At 36.1% G+C, this 24,822-nt stretch overlaps 1 protein-coding gene across 11 annotated transcripts in view; it reads right to left on the bottom strand.

Annotated features, from left to right (window-relative positions):
- Nucleotides 1-3,234: 3,234 nt before the first annotated feature.
- Nucleotides 3,235-24,822, bottom strand: part of LOC121324638 (E3 ubiquitin-protein ligase HECTD1-like) — a 31,190-nt gene continuing 9,602 nt past the window's right edge. Inside the window, exons 8-42 of one of the 11 annotated variants that reach the window (XM_041266734.1) lie at nucleotides 24,362-24,460; nucleotides 24,146-24,260; nucleotides 23,480-23,651; nucleotides 23,203-23,341; nucleotides 22,773-22,943; nucleotides 21,966-22,209; nucleotides 21,337-21,612; nucleotides 20,760-20,836; nucleotides 20,276-20,410; nucleotides 19,873-20,019; nucleotides 19,664-19,758; nucleotides 19,475-19,580; nucleotides 18,940-19,074; nucleotides 18,710-18,849; nucleotides 18,087-18,410; nucleotides 16,899-17,065; nucleotides 16,318-16,494; nucleotides 13,385-14,200; nucleotides 12,296-12,517; nucleotides 11,866-12,044; nucleotides 11,300-11,456; nucleotides 10,913-11,135; nucleotides 10,719-10,773; nucleotides 10,290-10,472; nucleotides 9,586-9,799; nucleotides 9,083-9,168; nucleotides 8,748-8,875; nucleotides 7,973-8,174; nucleotides 7,372-7,509; nucleotides 6,152-6,759; nucleotides 5,422-5,500; nucleotides 5,237-5,330; nucleotides 4,732-4,882; nucleotides 4,189-4,333; nucleotides 3,235-3,934 (exon numbers count right to left, since the gene is read on the bottom strand). In XM_041266734.1, coding sequence (XP_041122668.1) covers nucleotides 3,797-3,934; nucleotides 4,189-4,333; nucleotides 4,732-4,882; nucleotides 5,237-5,330; nucleotides 5,422-5,500; nucleotides 6,152-6,759; nucleotides 7,372-7,509; nucleotides 7,973-8,174; nucleotides 8,748-8,875; nucleotides 9,083-9,168; nucleotides 9,586-9,799; nucleotides 10,290-10,472; nucleotides 10,719-10,773; nucleotides 10,913-11,135; nucleotides 11,300-11,456; nucleotides 11,866-12,044; nucleotides 12,296-12,517; nucleotides 13,385-14,200; nucleotides 16,318-16,494; nucleotides 16,899-17,065; nucleotides 18,087-18,410; nucleotides 18,710-18,849; nucleotides 18,940-19,074; nucleotides 19,475-19,580; nucleotides 19,664-19,758; nucleotides 19,873-20,019; nucleotides 20,276-20,410; nucleotides 20,760-20,836; nucleotides 21,337-21,612; nucleotides 21,966-22,209; nucleotides 22,773-22,943; nucleotides 23,203-23,341; nucleotides 23,480-23,651; nucleotides 24,146-24,260; nucleotides 24,362-24,460 — 6,537 coding nt within the window. In that variant the 3' untranslated portion in view covers nucleotides 3,235-3,796. The remainder of the gene's footprint in view (nucleotides 3,935-4,188; nucleotides 4,334-4,731; nucleotides 4,883-5,236; nucleotides 5,331-5,421; nucleotides 5,501-6,151; nucleotides 6,760-7,371; nucleotides 7,510-7,972; nucleotides 8,175-8,747; nucleotides 8,876-9,082; nucleotides 9,169-9,585; nucleotides 9,800-10,289; nucleotides 10,473-10,718; nucleotides 10,774-10,912; nucleotides 11,136-11,299; nucleotides 11,457-11,865; nucleotides 12,045-12,295; nucleotides 12,518-13,384; nucleotides 14,201-16,317; nucleotides 16,495-16,898; nucleotides 17,066-18,086; nucleotides 18,411-18,709; nucleotides 18,850-18,939; nucleotides 19,075-19,474; nucleotides 19,581-19,663; nucleotides 19,759-19,872; nucleotides 20,020-20,275; nucleotides 20,411-20,759; nucleotides 20,837-21,336; nucleotides 21,613-21,965; nucleotides 22,210-22,772; nucleotides 22,944-23,202; nucleotides 23,342-23,479; nucleotides 23,652-24,145; nucleotides 24,261-24,361; nucleotides 24,461-24,822) is intronic. The other 10 variants (XM_041266739.1, XM_041266740.1, XM_041266741.1 and 7 more) reach the window with 10 other exon arrangements.

Genomic DNA, 24,822 nt, shown 5'->3' with positions numbered 1-24,822 from the left:
AGAATTTTCACATGACGAAGTGTGGTTTCATTACGGGATCAATGTGCATAATTAAGTCTAATTTTATTATTTTTTAAGTGAGCAAGTTAATGGGTGGTTACTGTATAACTGTGTCTATATGTATTTGTATTGGGTGGCAGAGCCACAGCTGGGGGTTCTGCTCAAGTCCTAAAATAACCCTGATGGGAACAGGAATAAGTATCTGCAGTGCCAAGGCACAATAGAAACAACACTTCAGCCCTGGACACAGACAGAAATAGATACTTGCTCAAGGGGACAGGAACACAGCAAATGGTTGTTTACGCTTCACCAGCAGTGTTACTGTATATGCCAGCTGATGCATTATGAAGCTTCTACATAAAGTACCACTGGGTGCTTTCCTTAAACTGTGCTGGGACCCAGCTGCAATAATGTTTGTAGTATACAAGCCAGTTTGGCTTTAGGGCTAATATTTGATATTTTAAAGACTGGCAGCTCCAGCCATATTTCTGCAGTGCTGACATGAATTCGCTCACTTCGTCCAAGCTTGTGATTTGAATATGTTCAAACTAAACAACAGCAGCCTGCCAAACCTTTGGGCAGATGCAGGGAATCAATACGAATTGACTTCTACACAGAATGGATCCCTGCTGCCAGCTTTAGCATGTAATGACCATGCCAGGGAGCCCCTGTTGCGAAGCGTGATGAACCCTCATGTTCACAAAGCATTTACCAGTGTGATAAGTTTGCACCATTATTTTGTTTCTCAAAAAACAAACTCAATTGCAACTGAACTGGCAAGAAACCACTAAAGCGCTATTTATTGGAAGCGTTTTAAAATCACTGGTTTCTTTGCTTTTTAGAAATAATACTGGTGTTAAATTAGCAAGGTGGTAAATGATTTATGAATATGGTTCTATATTAGGTGTTCCTGTTAGGGTATTTTTATTTACATTGTTTGAATGACACCAACTCTGTCATTGATCTAGGCAAGAAAAAGAGCAGGACCAAGATTGCAAGTAAGATATTCCAGTAAAACAGGCATCCAGATTCCTGTTTTTCAATCAGTAAGGAGCTGTCATTTTTCTATTAAGAGATGGATTCCAATTGGCAAGCAAATAACAGGTTGCAAATCAGATGATGCATCGTTGTTCATTAAGCAGCCCTGTAAATGGGTACTTACTGGGTTATAATCTAGTAATAGCACCACTGTGTCACTGACACTGCACCTCATTGTTGAATCTGCATAGCTGCAATGTGCAGTGACATTGACCTCACACCAAATAATGCTGACATGCTACAGTCATTTTCAGATGTTGGCTTTATATTTGACACACAACTGTGTTCTAACAGTCTCTTTTGTTAGGAGTTTTGTACAATAAAAATTAACCCTTTGGTGGTAGTCAGATAATGTTTTGAGTTGTGGATGTCGTTACAGCCAGTGGTATCAAATCTTTTTGAGACAAATGTTTCAAGCTGTTACCGTAACTGCTACTTCTACCTGATCTCTGTGTTGCTGCCTGTAATATATATCCAGCTGCAGACAAATCAATAAAGCAGTAAGAAAGCACATTGAGGATTGGAGGCCTCAGTAATGGATGGGTGTCAATAAGGTGTCGGACATTTTGATGATAAAGTGGGCAAAATACAGAGAAAACTGCAAGATAAAAAAAAATGTAATTACATTATGAAACACTAGTCACTTAAAATGCAATAATTCTAAGTATGATCCAAGTGATGGAAGTGTATATTGTATTGTTCTGAAGATTCCAGTCATGTTTAATATAGGTGAAACTGATTTCAAAGTATGTGGTTAAAACTGTTGTTGGAGCCCACCCTGTCAAGATTTTAGACCCCTTAACAATTCTTTAATTAGGTAGAATTTACTACCCTTTAGAAAGGTAGAACACCTTCTCCCGGGTACCGATTTAAGAAATGAAAACATTAAACATTCAATAATCAATGCAAGTCTTGCCTTAAATCCGTAACTTTCCAATTCAAAGGCATATGCTAAGAACACTGTCCCACATTCTGCAATCCAGGCAGTACATTTAAAGCAGTTTATGCACATAAAAATAACTTGAACTATAATTGATAAACAGCATAGATTTGTTACGTGGAATTCTTTACTAAAAGCATAATCAAGACTAATGTTGTCAAATATAAGCAATTTTGATGATTGACAGGATATTGCTTATTTGGATGGTTGGGAAGCATAATAAATTGTTTATAATCCTTTGTAAACATATTGCTCTCTAGTATGTATTTTAGTTTGTGTTCCTTAACCTAAAGCCTCTCTGATAATGTTCAACTTTGACAAAGTGCACATTATTTTGGATGAGATCATTTTAAATGGCCGCATTGTGGAGGGAGACAAAAGCAGGATACTGGCCCCTCTGCTGGCCCTTGATAAAATGGCAGAAAGCCGAGCTAGACATTCCTTACTGAAGACAATTTTTTAAACTTAAAAAAAAAAAAAAAAAAAAAAGTGTTCATGGGTGACTAAAACTGAAAATACCTTCCATAGATTGTGTTTTCATAGCATCTTTTTAGAATATTTGTCAACACTGAAGGAGACACAGGAACCAAAAGAACAGAGACTACACGATGCATGTAGATAACAAAGCTTATGCATATCAATTGCATATCTTATGCAAATATTAATTTATATTGTGTTAACATGAGCTTATCAGATTTCAACTAACAAATGTTCATACAGTAAGCTGTTTATGAAAGTTTGCTATTTAAAATTACCAAAAAAAAAAACACACACACACAGCTGTTAACAATTAAGGAAAATGCCAGTTCTGCACATGCTTACACCTAACCCATTGGATAATCGTTTCCCTGTCTTTGCCAAATGCTTTTTCTGACACAACCACAAAGCTGTCTTGGTTAGTAAAATCAGGCACCTAAAACACTAATGCAATGTGACAAATTTTAAATAATAAAGCAACAGCACCTTTACTTTTGCAAACATTTTAATGATTATTTTTGGAGCATACACATTTGAAAATATTTTGTTTTACTTCAAACTGCAACTTGAGTTAAATAAATGTTTATAATATACAAAGAAAATACAAGGAAAAGCTTAGCTTGCTTTGTGTGCCTTGCACCTAGAACCAGTGTTTTTTTCTATAGTTTTTATTGTAAAATTACACAAATGCACTCAGGGACTTTATCTTCATAGCAGGGCATTAAAGAATCAAAACAAACTCACACTGTAACAAACAAAGGATAAAGAAAGCATGTGCATGATTGTATACCAGTAAGATGAGCAGAAAAACAAAACCTAAAACTCAAAACAGTGCAGGCACTAGTAAAAGTAAAATCCCCTTCAAGAAATGCTCTTACACTCTACAGTTACAAATCTACAGAAGCAGGCTTTAAGCCATTTTGGCTAAGGCTAGTAAAATGGGGGGTTGAATAACGATGGCAAGTGTAGTGAACCATGGTACCTAACCGTGCACAGAACTACATGGAACTTTACACAAATGCAGAGTCAGAAATGAAACCGTAAAACACTGAAAACATGAACAAACTGCCCTGGGTTCCAGTCTCACAAGCCCTTGAAGCAGCACACAGTGCTCTGTGCCATTATTTGCTGGCCGTGTGGGGTACAGGAATTTTCCCTGTATTTTTCAGCAGCAGTTAATAGAGTTAATATGTTACTTTTTTCCTAAAGCTCTGGGAAAAAAAAAAAAAAAAAAGAAAAAAGTTTTCAGAGCACAGCTTGGATTTTTTTTTTCTGCACACAAACACAACAGGCTTTTCTAGTATCAAGTTCAGTCAGCCATCCATCATCACAACAGTCTGCTCAATTAAGATGAAAGCCTTTCTCCATGGTTGCAGCAAGCAAGCGGTCTCTCATGATCTCCTCAGATGAATACTCAGGCAACTTAAGGTAGTGAACACATGTGTTTACTGATGGATAGCTTGCATCTGCTGCATCAACCTAGAAAAAAAATAAATAAATACTATTAGTACCATGAAAATTATGTATGCTGAAATGGATTTCCCCACTGCTGGGCCCCTACTCCGGCTTGATCATTTCAATTTCATATTTCAAAATTGGTTCCATGTTATAATATACCCTACTCTAGTTTCCTTCCACTCTTCTACAGTTCACCATTAAATATGTTGAATATGCTAACAGATAACTATACTATAACAAGAGTCTATGGTATACACGTATATATTATCATGTACCTTGCGCACTATGGTCAGCCGTGGGTGAAGGTTAGCCAGACCACCAGGTGGAAGGGTAGAACATCCAGTTGTGAACTGCAGGAATGCTTTCCTTTCATCTGAAGACATGCTGCAGAGCACCCTGACAAATCTCATGAATCCAGGGCTGTGAAGGCAAATTGAAAATACACACTGCAATTCCAGAATCCATAATGTGGTCAACAGAGTTAAGATGTTTGAAATTCTCCATCAGGTTCATATTAGTCATCATCCTAAACAATGGTACTTATAGGTTGTAAAATGTAACTTTCTCTAGGTACATCATCATTAATACTTCATCATGGTTAAAACATCACAATATGTGTATCTCCCCCACAATCTATCCAGAATAAACACCAATTTTAGAATCTTCATGGCCTTTATTAATTAAATCTGCAGCAAAATGTTATAGCCCCACCTAGTGTACTGCCAACAAATAATATGACAGCATCATATTTATTTTACTGTCACTCACTCATGGTAAGGAAATGCTGAATGAGAATAGTTGTATTTTAAATCCTGTACCTCTCACGGTTGTAACCCAGTTTGGGTTCAGTATAATTAATGATGTCCTCAGCTGTCCATGATGGTGACTGATTTCCACACAGAATCATCTGAACCTCCTCATGGCTGAAAGAACTCAGCTTTTCCATTGGGAAAACTCTGTTAAAGCCATCTTAGAAATAATACACAAAGTATATTTTAAATAAAACAAATTTTATAACAGACTCATTGCATACATCACAATATCAGACTTCTTACTAAAAGCAATTCTTGGGTCTACTCCAAACAAAGTAAATGTATTTTAGTGGTTAGTTTGGTAGGCTGCAAGTTTGACTCCAGTCACCTTTCTCCTCTTAAGTAACATCCAACATAATAAATAGTTAGAGTGTTCATTGCTATTTAACTTTTCTGTATAATCTTTTATTATTTTCAATAGTTTAATCTGAATAGCATACTTTCCAGCTCAAAGCTATCATTTCATATTCCGTTTTCATTACCCAAACACATCTACTGGAAATTCCCTTACCTCTAAATGATTCCATCTGTTTCTGAATAGCTGTGTGCATACAGAAGTCAAACATTAGATCAACATATTCTTCAGCATTATCGATTGTCACCATCTAAAAAGACAAGATATGAAATAAGTTAACAGTTAATGGGAATACATCTGGCATCTCGTAAATCATGGGTTACTCTATGGAAAACACATACCTCATCCTCCCCATTGGGTTTCAGATCCACTGCTGCAAATCCATGTACTTTGGATGAAGGGCAAAACTGAAAATTCAATCTAGGATTCAAAAATAAGATGTCAAATGAATCACGACTGCTTAAGATGAGTCTTGCATAAACAGTTAAGTACCACACAAATATACACTGGCTAGTTACGAGTCTTTTTGACATCACCTCTAGCAATGTAACGCCAAGTTGTTTACTATTTTTTTTATATATAAATCATTTTGAACTAATGGCAAAAAGTAAGTTGGAATTTGGTTTACTAATTCTTCTTTAAGTAGTAGGGCTTGACAACCATTTGTGCTATAGTTCAAGCTGCTGACAGTCCAGAAACTGTTTGCTTGCAGTTTGCCAACTGACATGTCGTGTTGACTGAGAACCTGTAGTAACGGTCTGAATCAGTCACTAGGTCTCACTTAGACTCTCAGGTTATTACTTAAACCTTTTGTTTAGACTATCCCCTTCAGTCTGTTTTGGGGTTTTTTTTGTACCCATGAGTGACAAGACCACATTTGTGGCCCCAGGGACTTAAAGGGATATGTAAACTTGCACTAATTACTGAGTACTACTATCAGTAATTTTTACTTCTCAAAAGTGTCTGACATTAATCCAACCCAATAGAACTCAATAAAAAAGGTTAGACAAAATCCCAATTTTCAACAGCTTGTTCTGTTTTATTCTCAAAACATAACTGCAAGTTCCATACCCTAAATCTTCAATGCTAAGTGGTGGTCCTGAACCAGATGGATTCTTTAACATGAGGTCCTGCAGTCTCGTATTCTTTTCATCCTCTGACAAGGCCTTATTACTCAGTATGAGACGCCGCTTTACTGCAAGTTCTTTAACTTTCTTCAGGAACTTGGCCCTGTGGGGGTTTACCAATTCAAAGTCTTCCCAGGTCAAGATACCATGGTACCAAGCTGGTGGCTTGGGTTTAGGTGGGTCAAGGATAAACTCAGATTTAGAGTCTTCATCAAAACTTCCAACCGAATAGGTATCGTGCCCTTCTTCAGTTGATGCCTCGGACTGGATTTCAGAAAAATGCAAATCTCCATCCCCCCTTGACTCATAAAGCAATTTGCTCATATTGCTTTTGATGTCTCCCATACACATTAACTTAAAGAAAGGTCTACTAATGGGCAAGTCCACCAATCGGTTGTCTTGTATACATTTTGCCAGGAAAACACCCAGGAAGAGGAAGAGTTTGCTAATTCTGTCCAGTTCATCGCTATCCTGTGGGAAGGGAGCAGGGAAAAGTCCACAGGATCGTTGGACATAATATCCAGGCGGTTTAAGTCCACCTCCCAGGTCAACCTGCAATGTAAGCAAAAGTAAATGAGACTGAAAACTAGCCAACCAACAAACTAAAGTAATACGTTTTGGTAAAGTTATGATTAAACAGTAAAGCACCAACATAAAAGCAGTAAACTAGAAATCTTTCAAAAAACAAAAGCATGCCAGGGACATAAAGGAGAATGGCATATCTGAATAAATGGTTTATAAAAAACTCAAAAAAAGTGAGGTCTGGAACATTGATATGACCAATGCTTTATAAAATGTGGTAGTGAATTTCTGCAAAACCTAGAATAAAGTATACAGAAGCCAAAATCTCAAAACTAAAAAAAAAAAAGTCACATAACCCCAATAGACAGTCATCTTGGGTCACAAGTCAAAGTGAAAGGTAAGAGTAAGATGAAGTAGTGGCAGCAGGTTAACAAGAACATAGAAAAAACTACTTTCAAAGGGATGCTTAAATTAACAAATACGTTTTAGTCTGATTTTAAAAATACTGTTTCCTGAATTAATGGAAAACTGAATGCCACTGAGTGTAATTGAGGGTCATGGCAAAGTGTATACTACAATGTCACTTTGCTTGCACAAGATCCCCAGGATGTCAATTTGTTTTATTGTATCGGGGAAAAATACCTGTCGAGATTCATCGTCTGGAAAATCATCATCACAAAGCCAAATTCCCAGCGATTTCCTTTGGAACTCTGCTGCTACCAATGCATAGAACTCCAATGTGGGTCCCAAACCTGTACCTTCTTCACCCAAAAACTCCACCTGTAAAGGTACAACATAAACTCACAATTTTGTAAACCAATGACATTAAAATAGTGTTTTTAAAACTAGCAAAGCAGACTAACAGCTTTACTGTTCCAAAATGGTATGATATTGGTGTGAACACTAATGTAGGGCCTTATCCACAAAGATTGAGTTATTTAAAGAATGTTATGAAAAAGAAAGTGATATTTGTGAAACTTTGGTTTACCAATCTTTATTTTTGACACACTCATGAACTGAAGCTTTGTGAATAGGGCCCAAAGAGTGATAAATCACAATATTGCAAACAGGCTTTGAAGTCCAGTTCCTAACAAATTGTCACTTTGAACCCTGCTGTCTGCATGCATAAGAAGTACACCAATATGAAACACCCCAAAAGGGGAAAAAAAACGAAAAAAAAAAAAAACTGAAGTGATTGTTTGTGTATACACACACACACACACACACACACACACACACACACCTCTAAAACAGATTTTCTGTCTGCATGAATCTGCATCACATTTTCTGCCCACTCCATCAGACTGTCTCCTCTTGGAACCTTCACTCTCTCGTGTTTCAGTCGCCCCACTCGGAACTCCCCAGGATCATCTCGCCTCACTGTGGTAGTGGGCCTTGTGCGTTCCATTGTTGCCTCACGACGATTCTGGAGCCACACTATTGCTCTGAGTAAACAAAAAGTTGTAAATGATCATTTTACCACCTATTTTCTCCCAAATGTAAAATGTCCAATTACATTCCATCACCGTAACAATTCCCCACAACAGAGAAATGAAGGTCAGAGGACACCCTCTGATCCCACAACCAAGCCAACTGAGTCTTTACACCCAGTAACTGTGGAGATGTCAGCGAGCTACCAGCCTTTGGAAAACAAAAAGGCCCATGTCTTCCTAACCTGCATAAGCACCAAAGCCAATGCAATACTCCCTCTGCAAAAAGACTGGAGACTTACCACAGCCAGGACTCGAACATGCACCCCCAACTGTATGACTCACCCATACAGCACACAAATCTATTTCAATAAAAAACTTTTGGAACCAAAGAATATCCACAGGGCAAATTATTTTTTAAAAACATGGTGACCACCAGCCCCCATACATAATGACTTTTCACATTAAGTAGCACTGAAGGAAGGCATTTATAATTCAGTTAGCAGACTTTTCGGTGAGCGTAATGATCTTGCTGAAACCTTGGTCAACTTGTCGAATAGATATTCATAATTACATATAGATGCTTACCTTGATGCCCCAAAAGCTGTGCAAGTAAAATAAAGCTGTCTTGTTTCAAAAGGTATCAAGAAAGGGCACTTGCTGGTTAACTGCTCACACCAGTCAGGCAATGCACCACTAGCTAATGCCAAAGGTTCCTGCATTCAAAAAACAAACATAATTTACATGAGATCAAATATTGTAACAGTTGTTTGGCTAAAAAAATAATAATAATAACTTAAATGTACAAACCTACAATTAAGAATGCGGAAAGAAACGTAATAAATTAAATAAATGTACCTTTTTTTCCCCACCAATTTAGCACTATTAAGTGTTTAACATTTATGGATGAAAATTGAAATTACCTCAATCTGTTGCAGGATTTTGGTTGTAACCTTTTTGCTAGCGAATTCCTCTGGTGAAACGTTGAATTGAAGCTGTTCATCTAGTTCTTTAATGAAATAGAAATATGTTATTTAGGTATGACTTATTTCATGTAAAAGATCCCACCTATAGGTTAATACACAGCTGACAAATAAGGTCCCCCAATTGTTTTTGTTTTTTTTTGTTTTAGTTTTCTACTGAGGCTACATAAGCCAGTCTATAAAAAACACCTATACAGTTTAACACAGATAGTACGTTCCCATTCTCTGGCCACTAAGCTCCACGGTACACAACAATAAAAACAAACAAAAACAAGCCTGCAAAACTAATTTGTTAAATAATAAAAAAAAAAAAAAATTTGAAAATTTCCTGCAAATACCAATTTCATATACAAAAAAAATTAACAATAATAATAATAATAATAATAATAATAATAATAATAATAATAATAATAATAATAATAATAATAATCTAGTAGGTATACCTTCCTGTGGTGTATTTGTTGAGTACGGATCACTGCCAATAATGAAAAGTATACGAAGCAACTGCAAAACATCCTCCACACCACAAGCATTCTGACCACTGCCTGCTTTGGCCTGAGCCTGCTCTCTTGTAGAACTAAGAATATCACAGATTTGAAGGGAAGAAAGGGATCCATGGCTTAGTCCAGAAGACTTTGATCCATGTTCGCAGAAATCCTGCAAAAAAAAAAAAAGTTTAAACAATTGCTATATTTGTTGTGACAGAACTGACACAGAAATAAAATCATATTGTTTTGTACTTAAATCTCTCTCATACTTCACTTACTGAGTTAATATTTGAAACAATATTCAGGAACAATCTATATGGAAACATGTTAATAGGAAAACTAATTTAAATGTCAACAAGAAGAGCTTTATTAAAATTGACAATACAAGCTAATTTAGGTTTTTTTTTTGTTTTGTTTTATACAAAATGGAATAAGCCACCCTCTAGTGGATGAACTAGTCAAGTACATGTTAGACTGTTTTTTTGCCTTAAATTTTAAATTCATACATTGCTAAAAGCTTAACTTTACTCCAACGTTTAGACATTTGGCAGCATAATTTCAAATATCAAAGCTCAGAAAATAATTAAACATGAACACTCTGTCTCTAAAAGTGCATAGCTTTAAATTAAGGAAAAAAAATATCTGATGCCGTTCTATACCTTGTATGCAGCTATGAGCTGAGAACAATTTCTGTTTTTCCTAATACTTTTATTAGTGCCGGTTAATTTCCAGCGGCGAAGGAAAGCTGAGTCTGCATTCTTCTGCAGGTAGGTTATCAAGTCATTCTTTGGTAATTCATCAGTGCCAAGGTACTGTTCCACATGCTCTACAGACCAGCAACCCTACAACAGGAAGAACCAAATGTTGGTCTTTCCTGATTGTAAAGTCTTATGGAATACACATGCATTACAACAGAATTACCACTATAGCAACATGCAGTTTTAAAAAGATACACATTTACAATGCCATAATGAAAATGTTAGTGTTTTTTCTCTACAATTTCTAACTAAAGAGCATCAACACACCTCATTTAAACAGCCAAAAATACTTAATAGTGAATGATTAGTAAGCAAAGAGTAAAGGATTACCATCTTTCCACTTTCCTTTTCTTTGTCAGAATCCTTCATTTCTCTGTACATTATCCTACAAACACATAATATTACAGATAATTGAAATTGTACCTTTGCTTTTATGTGAGTGCTTTTACAATCCTACTGGAACATTTCAAAATAGTTAGATTTATCCACAAAAAAAAAAAAAAAAAAAAAAAAACACCACTTACGTATATGTGGGCTCCCAAATCCGTCTAAGTTTATCGGATTTCACGCTGCCATTACAGGAAAGCTGCAGCAATTTTTGTACATAGTAGAAAATGGTTGATTTGTAATTTGAAAGAGGTAGTTCCACTTCTCTGGTAGTTCCAAGCCCTGCTACCTTTAGGATAAGGGACAAATGTGGAGATGGTGCACACTCCACTTCCTCAAGTACCTCTGAACGAGGAGTTCCTGTTGAAAAATAAATTGCTGGATATCAATCTCATTCAGAATATGACAAGAAGTAATAAGTAAACAAGTGTGTTCATTCTCAGTTCCCAGTTACCACAAAAACTATAACTTATTTTGTACAAAATAAATTAAATCAAGGTCTATGATACGTAAGTTCTGAGTACCTGGCGGTGGAATTTCCAGGTCCGTTGTTTGCTGAACATTTGTACGACCTGGTCGTGGGTCAAAAGCGGGAACTAAAGCCGAGAATTGACGTTTAAGAACAAAGTCATCATCCCAGGTTCTACGGCGACCACCTTTGGTTTCATATTCTTCCTCCTCCTTACAAACAAAAGGTTAAAAAAAATTTGACTTACACCTCTCTATTCATAATTACTTGCAACAATGACATTTAAATTTGCTATAAAAAGGCAGAACTCCTTTAAAAGAGGTTCATCGTGTAGTGTGGATGAAACATAATTTAGAAACCGGACACTTAGTCTTTTTCTCTAAATAATAATACAATTTTTTTTTTTTTTTTCAAAAAATAGATTGGCTACTAATACAATTTTACTTAAATCATTTTGAAACGTGTACGTTTAGGATTTCAGCATTGTATTTATTATGACTGTTGTATTATATTGCTATCTTCAGTTAAATGAACTTACAGGGGGATTTACCTTTCATAGTACTTTTTTTTTTTTTTTTTATACAAAACATTTTAAACAGATAAAAATCAATAAGGTTTTACCCTATTTATATTAATGTGGAAACCAAGGTTTACCCTGCATCGTACCAGAACTTCCTCATACTCCTGGTCCTCTTGATTGTCATCTTCATTCTCATCATCATCTTCATCTGGTTCAGGCAGATCCTCTTCATCATCAAGCTCTGCCAATAACGTATTAGCACGGCAGCTGTCCAGGAAATCTGTTGTGGTTAAAGCAACAGGAACAACATTATCAATATGAAAATTAGTAAAACAGATTAAAAACAGTACATTAAAATGAAAAGTTGAGTAGATAAAATAGAGTAAAAAGAGCACCTACAAAATAAATAGACAAGAATGGGTATGACCAGGGTGTCATTTAATTTGGTTGAAAATAAGTCAGATGAATCAAAAGATTACGGAGAAAGAAAGAAAACAGGAATTAATGTTTTTAATCCTAAATATAGCCTACCATATAAAGAAAATTCAGCTTCCTGACCTGTGTCGCTCTCACTAGAAGTTGAGGTCAAGCTGGTCGTTAGAGTATTACTGAGCGACTGGCCGACTGACAAACCTGTGGTTGCCGTGGCTACATTATTGCTGCTGGTTACTATGGAGGTTGACATTGTAACAGTAGAGGTGGTACCAGTGGTTGTGAGGTTAGGAAAACTCTGGGCACCCATGAGCGAAGAAGCTGCAAATCGAAAGCGAGAACGGACATTAGTTTACAAAAAATATTTTAAAAGCAGTTACTTGCAGCATCTAGAGTTTAAGAAAGATAATAAAAATAAAAAAGGCAGATATTTTATAACCATAGTTAGCTTAAAACATGCTTTGCAAAAACATAACATTCAATAACAAAGATGCAAGATCAAAATATGCCACACTGGTGCTGCCATTCTTACAATTGTTTTAAAAAACATGCATGGTAATTTATAATGTGTTTATAAAATTAATTGGATATCAGAACTAAATGATGATTCTCTAGAATCTGTATTTAAAAAAAAACAAAAACAAACAATACAAAAAATAAAAAGATCTCCACCTGACAACTTATTTCAAGGTAAAACTAAAAACCAAAGTCAAATACATTTCACGATCATCTCTAAGGAAAATAGTAATGAACAGAGGACCGGTATAACCTGAAGGTTACATCAGTCCTCTGCTGATTTGAAGAGATAATCACTTTACTAATAATCCACCCCACCCAATTGTCTCTCCTTCCTGTTTTCTTTTCTTTCTTTGGTATAAATTCCCTCATTTTCCACACCTGTACACAATAACACCCCCATCATTATCATACTGTATCATAATGATGAGTTCTGTTCATACCTATTCTCATAGGGAGGGGTCAGCTCTTTGAAGCTGATATGAAAACCACCAATTATCTCTGGCTGAGGGCAAGAACACTAACTAAAAAAATTCCCAAAACTGAAGAAACAAAATGCTGGCAGATTCATGTTTTCATATTCAAATTTTAAATGCACACAATATTTTATTGTTAAAATGTTGTAAATGCCTATTAAAACTGACTGTAATACTACAGTAGAACAATACTCACTGGCTGTACTCATGACATTCCTTCCTAAAGTGTTAGTGTTGTTGTCACTGCTACTGCGGCTCAGGTTCATGTTATTAGTGGCATTTGTACGTGACATGTTTGGAGCTCTCCGAACAAACGACTCCATTAGGCTGGCTTCGCGAGATGATAAGTTGGGTACACTTGCACTGGAGCTCATTGGTGCCCCAGCAGCCAGCAAGGAGCTCACAGACAGTCTTGTATTAGCTGCTGAGCACAATGGGCGCTGTGAAGTAGCTTCTTTGCTGGAGGATTCAGACACCGAACTGACATCTGGTGAGCTCACACTAACTATTCCCATAGATATTGCTCCAGATTCAGTGGTGGGGCGGTTTGCTGCATTTTCACTTCCTGTGTCTGCTGTTAAAGTGCTGGTGCTGGCACTTGAAGCTGACCCCACTTCAGCATGCGGCAGGCTGTCAGCAGTTGACAGAACAACAATGGGTTCGTGGCTTTCCATGTTTATAGCTGTACCATGTTCCATCAAACTTTCAGATCGGCGTTCGAATTTCGCCGAACTCAGACTGATATCGCTGCTACTGGCCACACTACACACAGAGCTGCTGCTTCCCTTCCTGCTGGAGGAGCTCGCCCCAGCCGTAGAAGACTTGTCCGGACAGTTATTTTTCACCAAGCTGTTCCACGTCTGCGCTGTGCCTGAAACAGTGGATGAAACAGGTTTGGGTGACGGCGCTGACTCAGGGTCGTACCCTGGCGCAAGCTTGAGGTCATATTTTCCTTCAGCACCCATACGATAAGAGTTTGAGCCACCAGCATCCCAGGTGACATCAATCCAGCCTGGAAAGGGACATGAGTTTGTGAGACCCAGAAGAGAGCAGACAGCAGCAAGTCAAGACAGCAGCTCCACTTAAAAATGGACCAGACTATTACACCTTAAACAACTCCTGCATTATTAGGTGGGAGTTACTCAACACCTAGTCTCAGGATTTGGTGTTGAACATTTAACAATGCAACAATGGATATTTGTCCTTTCAATTAATATAGTATATATTAGGGAAGCCTTTGTATTTTGCATATATGGCCACTGTGCACTTTGATGAAATTTGAGTTTTGTCCTTTATTGTAATTCAACAATTTTTAGACATTTTAGTTACCAAATGCAAGGTTCAGAAATATTTTAAAATTTAGATATTATAAAAATTACTTTTGGCTCCAATGTCTTCTCCAAAAAGGACACTTATGAAAGATGGCATCACACCAAAATCTTAAGGAATGACTACAAGCCAAAACAGCTCAGGATTACTGAAAAATCCTAATCATATAGTCTGGTCCAAGTGAAGCAATGAGACAGAAACACGAGTTACAGAAGATGAAAGCCAAGTAGAATATTGCAAACGCCAAGCTTAAAGCCACTCAAAGGAATGAGATTGAAGAATACTTCATGAAAAATATCATACTGTGATGGAAATTTATATTTCCTGTGCACAAATTATAGGACATTCACATGCATTGAGACAAAAATGAAAATAAACTGAAAATTGGAAAAACATAAAAAATGTGACTGCCAAAAAGATCTAACTGCAATGAAGAGAGTGCTTAAGTATGAAAATGTTACCTGTTTGTATTGTTAAAAAAAAAAAATCAATGTAATATTTAAAAAAATATAAAAATAAATCCATTACCATATCATAAATTAACAATTTTATATAAAGCAGCTTAAAACAATGAATAAAGAGGTCAGAGGTAAAAGTCTACGTATAAAATGTTTTTGTTTGTAAACAACTTTGTGGTGCATGTTTCACTTAGGTTACAGAGATGTACAAATGAGGTTTACGGTTTTGTATTGGTCTTTGCCATTGTACATGTTCAGGTCAACAAATATTATACTTTCATGTCCATCAGCTTTTCATTTTAATACTCATGGTTTGTAAATGTAATCTGAATACTAGTTTAATTTATTTGTGTTCGATGTATAAACTTTAATCTGTTCATATATGCTTCTTATGTGGCATGATTTATTGTTTTTAACTATGTTACTCTCCCCACCCACTGTAACAGGTACATACGGTCACTATTTTTTTAATTTTTTATATCGCTTCTTGATTTATTATAATAACCTTCCGAGTCGATGCTGGGATTTTCATTTATGATCATACAGTATTTTTATTTTTTGTTTAGGCTGGGAACTAGTAGAACGCATGATGATCTTGCATATGCATTTAAGGTCCCAGCACCAAAATTTCACACACACACACACACACCATGGCATTTGAAAACGTGCAACAATATAATACGAATATGAAATCCAAGTTGTACTTGAATATGAAAATGGTCACGTGTCGATCATGTATCTCAATACATGCTAAGCTGGTGTATAATAAACCTCCATAGTGCTGTTTAGTATTCCTTCGCAACTTCTTACAACAGCCACTATCAAAACAAGGCAGGTTTTCACATCACAGGTCAATTCAATACGAAATAGCAGGGTTATAATTTTGTCCCCAAATGAAAACGACAGCCTTAATGCATACAATCCAAAGTGTTTTATGTCAGTAAAAATCAACATTTAAAACAGAGATGAAAAAATGGAGGGGGAAACATAACAAGATAATATAAAATGTATAACTGTACAGCCCAGCCAGATGGTGAATGTCACTGGTAGGGAATCCAAAATGAGCAGTTTAATATTTCTTGTTGAAACAGAAATGTGAAAATAAGAACTGCCAACCTGGTACAATAAAGGAAATTAAAGAAAAATCTTAAGACACATTCACTGGTCATGCATTGTGAAATAAATTCAGTTTATAAATACATTTCATTTGTAGCATGTTATACACAGCAGAACTTCAACAGTTTGGTATTTTTCAATATGATACATATGTTAAATAGCAACAATAACATATTACTTCTTTAACAATCTCCATTTAAATGCAGGAAAAAAACAAGCTCCTCACCATTGTGCGCTTCTCCTGTAACAGTTCCCTCTCCTAGTGGATTCCCGTCCTGGTCCCTCCATTTCCAGTCAATACCCCTAACAACACGAGCTCCAGGCACAATGTACTTCATGACCTGAGAGCGAAACAAACGCCTCTGTCGTCGAAGATTAGCTTCTGCTTCTTTAACTGCTTTTCCTGTGTGAACATTAATGTAAATAAATAGCCTGTGTAACAAATTCTTTTTTTTTGTACCATAAAGGATACTGTATCCAACACAAAGACCATTATATATATATATATATATATATATATATATATATAATATATTATATATAATATATATAACGTGGCAAGTCATGTATGTACACCGTTCAGTACATACATGTAATTGTTTTTTTCTTAGAATCCTGCCCTTAACAAATGGCAAAATGTAGTAAATTATGTATTTTACAGTTTTAGACTTAGACCTTAGAAAAGTGTGATGCTTTACTTCTATTTTCTCCATGAGAAAAAACAGCAGACAGTTTACAGTAACAGTACCCTGGCCTGTTAAATTCTATAAAATTAACACTTAACACATATAAAAAGACTCTCCTTACCTAACTGGTCTTCACATACTCCATTAACAGTTCCATAGAGTTCAAACCCTGACAGAGAGAGATAGTGTGTCTGGCCACTAGCATTCTTTCCCATTTGCTTAATTCTAATGTGTCTCCATCCTTGCTTTTCATCCTTAGATGGATCCAAGGGCCAAGTCGCTGTAGACCTAAAAAAATAGGATTTGCAATATTTTGTTAAAAAAAAAAAACAAAAAAAAAAAACAAACACGCATTACACAAAAAACAAAACGTTTATTTTCCGTTGGTGGAATTAGGTTTTGAAATATCCATAAAGAGATGCAGAATAATATTTTCTGCAGAAGTGTTCTCCAAAAGCCATATACAGTTGTACATCTGAAGTGGATAGCAACCAGGATCTAGCGCTCAAGTCTGGATCTTACTTTTATAAAGGTTAATTTGGATGTCACATCTGGGTATACAAATTTATTAAAAAAAAAAAAAGGAATTTCCAAACTACCATTATAATTTAAAATCAATGGCCCTCCCTGCTGTATACTGTGGATGCACACAGATAAATTAAACCAAAACACTGTTGGTTTACAATTGGTGTACTGTCTACAAATGTCATTTAAAAAGTAAGTACACACATGTTGCTACAACTGTAAATAATTTACTCTAAGTTTTATTTTCATTGTTAACATCCTGACAACTTTTTACACTTATAACTTTAAAGTCTGTTTCAAAGCTATTTTCAAAACAGACACTAGTGCACAGATAGTGTGAGGATTATTGCCCACATTGTCAAACAGGTAACACAGCAATAATGATCCAGGAGATGGTAGAGAACAGAAAAACCAGAGCAATTGTATTTATTTATTATTATTATTATTATTTTTTTAAATCACTCTACCTGCAGTGATTTAAAGGACAGGTCTCAAACCCCAGTGCACTAGAGCAGGCATTTTGAAAAGAGCTTTGAAACAGAATTTAAAATTAGAAGCGTAAAAAGTTGTCAGGATGTTAACAATGAAATGACTGGTATATTAAACAGTTGTAGCAACACGTGGGGATGTGTAATACTATATTACTGTAAGGGTCAGTTTGAGAAAAAATTTACATAACACAGGAATGTGTTACATTTTATTAAATGGCTCTTTTCAAAATGTCTACTCTTAACACATGCAGTTCACTATACATTTTTGAAGGCTGATTAAGTTAAGGGCATACCCTGGCTCATTGAGACTACAGTCATCCACATGGGTATACATTGTTGTCCAGTTCTGTCCATCCTTGGAAACCTGGAAAACCCAGTTTCTCAGGGCAGACCTTCCATATCCTCTCGCGTGTCGCAAACTATAGGCAGAAGGAATCACCCAGAGTCCCAGATCTATTGCAAACCACGCATTCTTGTCATCATTGGTGTGGCAATTCAATGCTGAGCTGTCTCGACTCAAAATGTCCTCCAAACGCCCATATGGCAAATTTCTCCCCTCTGATGAAGTTACCACCACCAGGCCATAGGCTGCAGGATTGACCCATTCATATGCAGTCCTAAACAACATAGAAGAACAGTATTCAAAAATAAAAGCAAGTCAGTAAAAGTACAGATCAGTTTGGAAACCAAAGGAAACTAGAAATGGAAGCTTGTGAAACAAAACAAAGCATCCCCAAGGGCATAATCTAATGGGGAATATCAGATCAAATGGTGTGTAAAACTGAATGTGTGAAAAAGATTTGGATCACTGATGTGTCAAGAGGTTAGAAGATGAATATGGCAATGGTAATAGTTAATTTCTACTGGGCACCACTAGTGACAATTTTATTGAGAAAACATTAATTCTGAAACTTACTTTGCATTTGTCCCAATCCAATACACAATCCCATTTTCATCAAAGTCATGCTGGTGTCTGAATGTAAATGTCTGTCCTTCACGCAGTTTTTTGACAAAAACAAATGACGATCTATCAAAGTCATACCACTGTTTTGCCACCTGAAAATAAATTTAATTAAATGTAACTAACAAAAATTTCCAACTTCTATAGAGTAAAAAAATAAACCAAACCAAAACACCTCAACCTACCATTTTCAGGAGGTACTGCTCCAAAGACTCCACAGTCGCTAATGGTTCCATTTTCAGCATTCGTCCCGTCCGGTCTATTAAAGCCGTTTCTCCTGGAGCACGCTCCAATCGAAATCTCAGTCTTCTTGTGAGAATCTACAACCACCATAGAAACACACTTAAAAAAATAAATAACCTACACATGTACACAGTATTAATCTTACTTTTGCATTGATACGGTCCAAAAATCCAGGAGAACCAATCTGTCATCCACACAGGGTAAAAGTGTACATGCTATACATAAGTACCTAGGTAAGACTGTTATACACTGAATGAATATATTTAATGTAATCTATGATAATGCACTAAAAGAAAAAAAGTGAGAAATGTGAAAATCCTGGGTTATTTGGAGGGTCACCCAGTAGCTATATACTTATTTTTCTTTGTCATGCACTACACTTTCTTCACTAGTAATGAATAAAAATATTGCTAAGTGCTGAACTACAAATTTTGTAGCTGGAGAAGGAAACATAGCTTAATTACACATGTACTTTACCTGCAGGTTATACGATGATCCAGGGGTATCATATAAGTGAAGAGGTAGCCTTTCAATGGACTCCAACACTGCTATCAGCTTTCTAATTAAGGCAACTGCAGGTTGACTGAAAAAAATTTATTACACAGATCACAGAAAATGAGTACAAATATATATGGGGGAAATAAGTATGTGCAAAAAGCCTCTTACCTTTCATCATCTTCATTTTCACAAAATGCTGTTTTAAAGACATTGACTCTTTCCATTAGTGGCCTACAATCATTTTTCACATCTAAGTCCACACTCTGTAAAATTAAAAATATATATTTTTACAAAAACCACAAGTATTAGAAGCAAGATCAATGTGTTTGAGAATAAAAAAAAACAGTTAGGATAATCTTAAGACATATAATACTTACATTGTTGAGAACTGTAAAAAGTGCTTGCACTAGGCCACTGCTACACATTTCATAAGGCGAGATTGTGGTTTCATCCTTCAAAACCACAATCAGGTTCTCCAAAGCAGTCTTCATTAAATCCCTCCACATGTTTTCTCCCTCAATACACTAAAACCCAAAACAAGACATTTTTAATGTCTGTATATCATTTGTAAGAAATACGTGCATTATGTATATAACATTTACCTCACTCAAGTTTACTGAACAAATTAAAAATATTAAACTCAAGACAAAAAACCGCACATTAACTATTACTCGGAACACAATTTTACAAATTTAGTGCCCACATGTGGACACAATAAAATAACCACTTATACAGTCTCGGAGATCAAAAAGCTATACATATCCAACATCATTTACTTGCCTGTCTGTTTGTATGTAGCTCCCATGCAGACTCCAGTTGGGTTGCAATGTTCCTTAATGTAACAACTACTCCTCGAGGCATACTCTCCACAGCTTTGAAGTGATCACCATACAAATCTCTGGCCATGGTTCTCACCTTAAATAGAAAATAACAAAAAACAGACCAATAAAAGACTGTTTTCCAACACAATCTAATAAAACATTTTACTGCAACATATAAAACTACAACATTTTTTGTTAATGAATCCCCAGAGGCACAGAATACAGGGAAGGGCATCTCTTAATTTGTAAACAAAATGAATAGGCTAAAATAAGGTTAATCATTTGTCATCCACACTCATAATGGAATGTGACAAAACAATCATAGAATAAATCAATGTACCAAAAATGTATAAACCACAATCACATTTAGCATGCAAAAACACTGTAAAAACAAAGTCACTACCTCAAAAACCTAATTTTATCATCTCTTCTTTCCAACCTACCTTTTGTTTAGTTTTCTCTAACTTGGACTTCAGTTTTCTTCCTCTTTTGCCAGTCCAACCAGTTACAAACTCTGACCCTATAAAAAATGACATAATAAATACCAAGAAATGAGAAATAACTAAAAGGTTTAGAAAATAAAAATGAATTCAAAACTTTACTCGACAGCACGTTAGGTTGAGTTGTCAGGGAAGGAGTTAATCTCTCCCTGACAACTACACGTAAGAATGTGGCTGGAGTGAATACCAGAATAACTGATAATTAATTAGGTTCTAGCCAAAGGTGTATAAAAAGTCAGCTAGGATCCTTTGTGGGGAGAGGGAGATTTGGTGAGTTAACTGTGATGTATTGGGGATACGCTGTGTATTGGTCAGTGAAGACAAATGACAAGCCTGACAAGTGTTTGTTTAAACCTTTTGTTTTGGCCCTTGTGCTTTTTTCTGTTTGTTGGTAAATAAAACTGTGCAACAGACAAACTACAGCTTCTGTCTCTGGGTCTGCTTCCTGACATTCCCCAGCCTTGGCTGTGATGCTAACCTTTCACACTAAGTGTCCTCTAAATAGTATTTATACACTTACCTACAAACTTACCAAGGGATGTTTCTGCAGTGAAAGAATGCTTGGTCCCTCTGTTAGACTCGAAGACAAAGCCTGGCAGATCTTCCTTTAATATAGTTGCCTGCTGACCATCTGAGTTGTGGATAGCGATTTCCCCTTCCTTCAGGCAGGTGAGAGACCAGTTTCCCACAGTTAGTTTAGTAGGCCCAGGAGCTGACAGTATAGGCTGGCTTGCAGTGGCTGGTTTCACTTGACTGCGAGCTCTTTGTAACTTCTCCAAAAATTCACTTCTGCTTTCTGTTTGAATGAAGAATTAACATTATCATCAAATGCAAAATATTTAATGAGTGGCAATTCTTGTGATATTTTCTCAAAAAGTTACTTATTGAAGAACCTGCACACTAACGAATTTAAACTTTTTCATGACATTCAGAATTTAAAATACTGACTCAAATTCATAAGATTGTTTCAACTGTCTAAATTCCCCTCCTCTCTAAGACGGACTCCAACTATGTCCAGGTGACTTCTACATAGCAGAATCTTGTAATTCATAAAATAAAAAAGGTAAACCAAAAAATACTGTACATATCAGTTAAGTTCAATACTGAATGTTTCTTCTCACACTGAAAAAAACAAAAAAAACACTGTACCTGAACTGTCAGATCCCCCTTCAGGACTGCCACTTGAGTACATGGTAGCCAATTTGCCATCTAAAATAAATCTAAACCAGCCATTGCTGCCATTTGACAATTCCAGTGCAGCTGCATCACTCCAGATGTACAAACAGTCTCTTCCCCTGATTATGGACCAGTCTCTCCAGTGGTAAGGTTTACCCTGCTGAATCTCTTTAGCATCTTCCTGAGGTTCATCCTCCTGGAGGAACGGTAACAGCTGCTTTAATGTAATGAACAAATATGTGTGGGACAAATGGCAGCTCAACTTATACACAAGAACTTAAACCAAAACATCTCACCTTATGTGGCATCTAAGTAGTAACTTTTTTTTTCAACATCTGCTCCAAATAGTCATTTCCAAAACAGTAAATTAAGAGATACATTTTAGATTTCCTGTAAGCCAATTGTTTATCATGCATTGTACATTTTCTACATTTAATGAAATCGCTGAATTCCCTTCATTTTCTACTTACACAATTTTCACAAGATTCACATTTATAGTAAGATACAAATAACTTAAAAAGGATTGATTTGCCCAAATTGAAGTAAAACACACTGGTAGAAGTGCAGGCTGAGGAAATACAAGTTCCATTATAGCAGAGACAGGACTTCAGCCACATTTTAAACTTCTACATTAAGTTTCAACATAGTAAATTCAATGGCATTCCAAAGCACAGAGCAAAAACAACAAAACCTTCATGTATAGTAAGTAAATCTAAAACTGAAAATCACTGATCCATAAGCTTAAATTTAAGTTTTTTCAGAATCATCAATTAATTTTACCTTCTCTGGCTTGGACTCTTCTTCATTTTCATCATCTGAAGTTGGCCCTGCTAGAGTTGAAACTTTGTTAATGACCCCAAGTCTGGCTAGCTGATCAAGGAACACATCCCCTCCTTTATCCACCAAGTCTCTTATGATCTGCAAGGCCAATAAGTGTCCATCATCATCATCCTGTAAAAGAGAGAGACATTACACTTATTTCCACACAGTAACTTCCGCTGCTATCCAGGTATGGAGGACAGACTGCTTTTACTCTTTCATTAGTATCCAGCTGAGTGCATATAAAAAAGGCAGAACTCCCTCCAAGGGCCTTTTCTATTTAAATTAAAATTCTAAAGTAAAATATTAAGGAAGAAAATAATACAACAATACCATTCATTCATTAACAAAAAACTTTTGGAGTACACCAAAAACATTAAAATTGACTTACCTCCTGATCAAGAACAGTGGCTGTAATCTCAACTAATACTGTGGGCAAATTGTGACCTGCATCAGAATCACAGACCTCTTTAAGAAGAGCTTCAGAGCAGTAGTGGATCATCTTCCTGATTAAAGCTAGGCTTGCTTTTCTGTTTAAAATAAAAGACCAACATTTAAAAAAAAATTAAATTAGTCCAAGTCATTACTATATTGTACAAGCACTCCTGATGAGGGGGCAATTTAGAAACCTAACAAGACCTTAAACAGTTATACTTCAGAGTACATACCGTATTGAAGGCAGCATAGTTTGTTGGAAAGTCTGTGCAAATACTGGGAGCAATCTCTTCAAATAGATGGGTGCCATTTCAGGATCTCCTTTCGGTTCATTAGTCTCTTCCTCTTCTTTATTAACATCTTTTTTCTTTTTGTCATCTCCTTTCACTGGGCACATCCAGTCCCCTACAGGTTGGTGAATGATATACAAATCCTCAAGGAGACATTTACATAGTTGTGGGTCTCCATACAGGTGGTAGGGCAACTTTAAATGAACAATTCTCCAAAGAAATGACACATTATTAAACTATTTCAATACTACAGTAAATTAGTGAATTCATCTAATAAATTAATACATATAATCATCTTTCAGTGCATGTTTCTGTAAAGTTGCTTAGTGCTGAAAGAGTTAAACTCTTCATGTATCAAACTTAAGTCCCAGTCAGAAGGTCCTTGCTGCTGTCAGAACCTTGTCACTTGCCATTCAAACAAACTCAATTTAGCTTTTATATCGTGGTTACCCTCTCAACAACAAACATCTACTTCAGGTCAAAAGTGATAATCGCTAGTAAAGAAAAAAAGGGGAAAATACCTTAAAATGAATAAGAACTATGTTGTAAATTGTTGTTTTATGCACTTCTCTCCAAATCATTTACCAGCCCCACATAAATTTTACGCACCTGGAGACTGCAGAATTGCAACCACCTCACTGTGCCCTCTTTCTCTGGCTTTGTCTAAAGGAGTTTTGCCATCTTCGTCTCTTAAATCAGGGTTGGCTCCGTGCCGTAGCAAAGTCTGCACACACAAGGTTTATATAAACAGCTGTTCAGAGAGCAATCTTGGTGCAAATTATCAAACACATTTGAGAAACCAGTAGACCAACATTTATACCATACCTTTGCAACTTGAGGCCTCCCAAAGCAAGCTGCATAATGCAACGAAGAAGACCTCTGACCCCTATTGACATCAGCTCCTCTTTCACATAAAAATTCCACCTATAAGAAATAGTATTTTAGACTCTTTCAATTAAGACACGAATTGAAAAATAGATATCATTTGGTTGATATAGAAATACACCTCAGCAAGGTAATCAATTATTTTTCTACAATACTTAAATATGACCTCTGGTTTCTCTTCAAATGTGGATCAATGCTAATTAAACACTGCAAAGTCATAACACCAATGAAGGCATAAAGCAAAGCTGATGGTAAACAGTTGAACACAACGCTTTGTACCCTTTAGAGTTTGAGCTATTTTCACTTTTTTTTTTTACTGTTACATTTGTGGCTATAACTAACTATAAAGGTTACAGGTACGTGTCATACATGAAATTAATGTGCACACGTTAGGCTTCCAT

Source organism: Polyodon spathula, chromosome 12, assembly GCF_017654505.1.
Source record: "Polyodon spathula isolate WHYD16114869_AA chromosome 12, ASM1765450v1, whole genome shotgun sequence".
NCBI lineage: Eukaryota > Metazoa > Chordata > Actinopteri > Acipenseriformes > Polyodontidae > Polyodon > Polyodon spathula.
The sequence above is the reverse complement of the archived record's forward strand: the minus strand, read 5'-3'. Positions and strand labels throughout refer to the sequence as shown.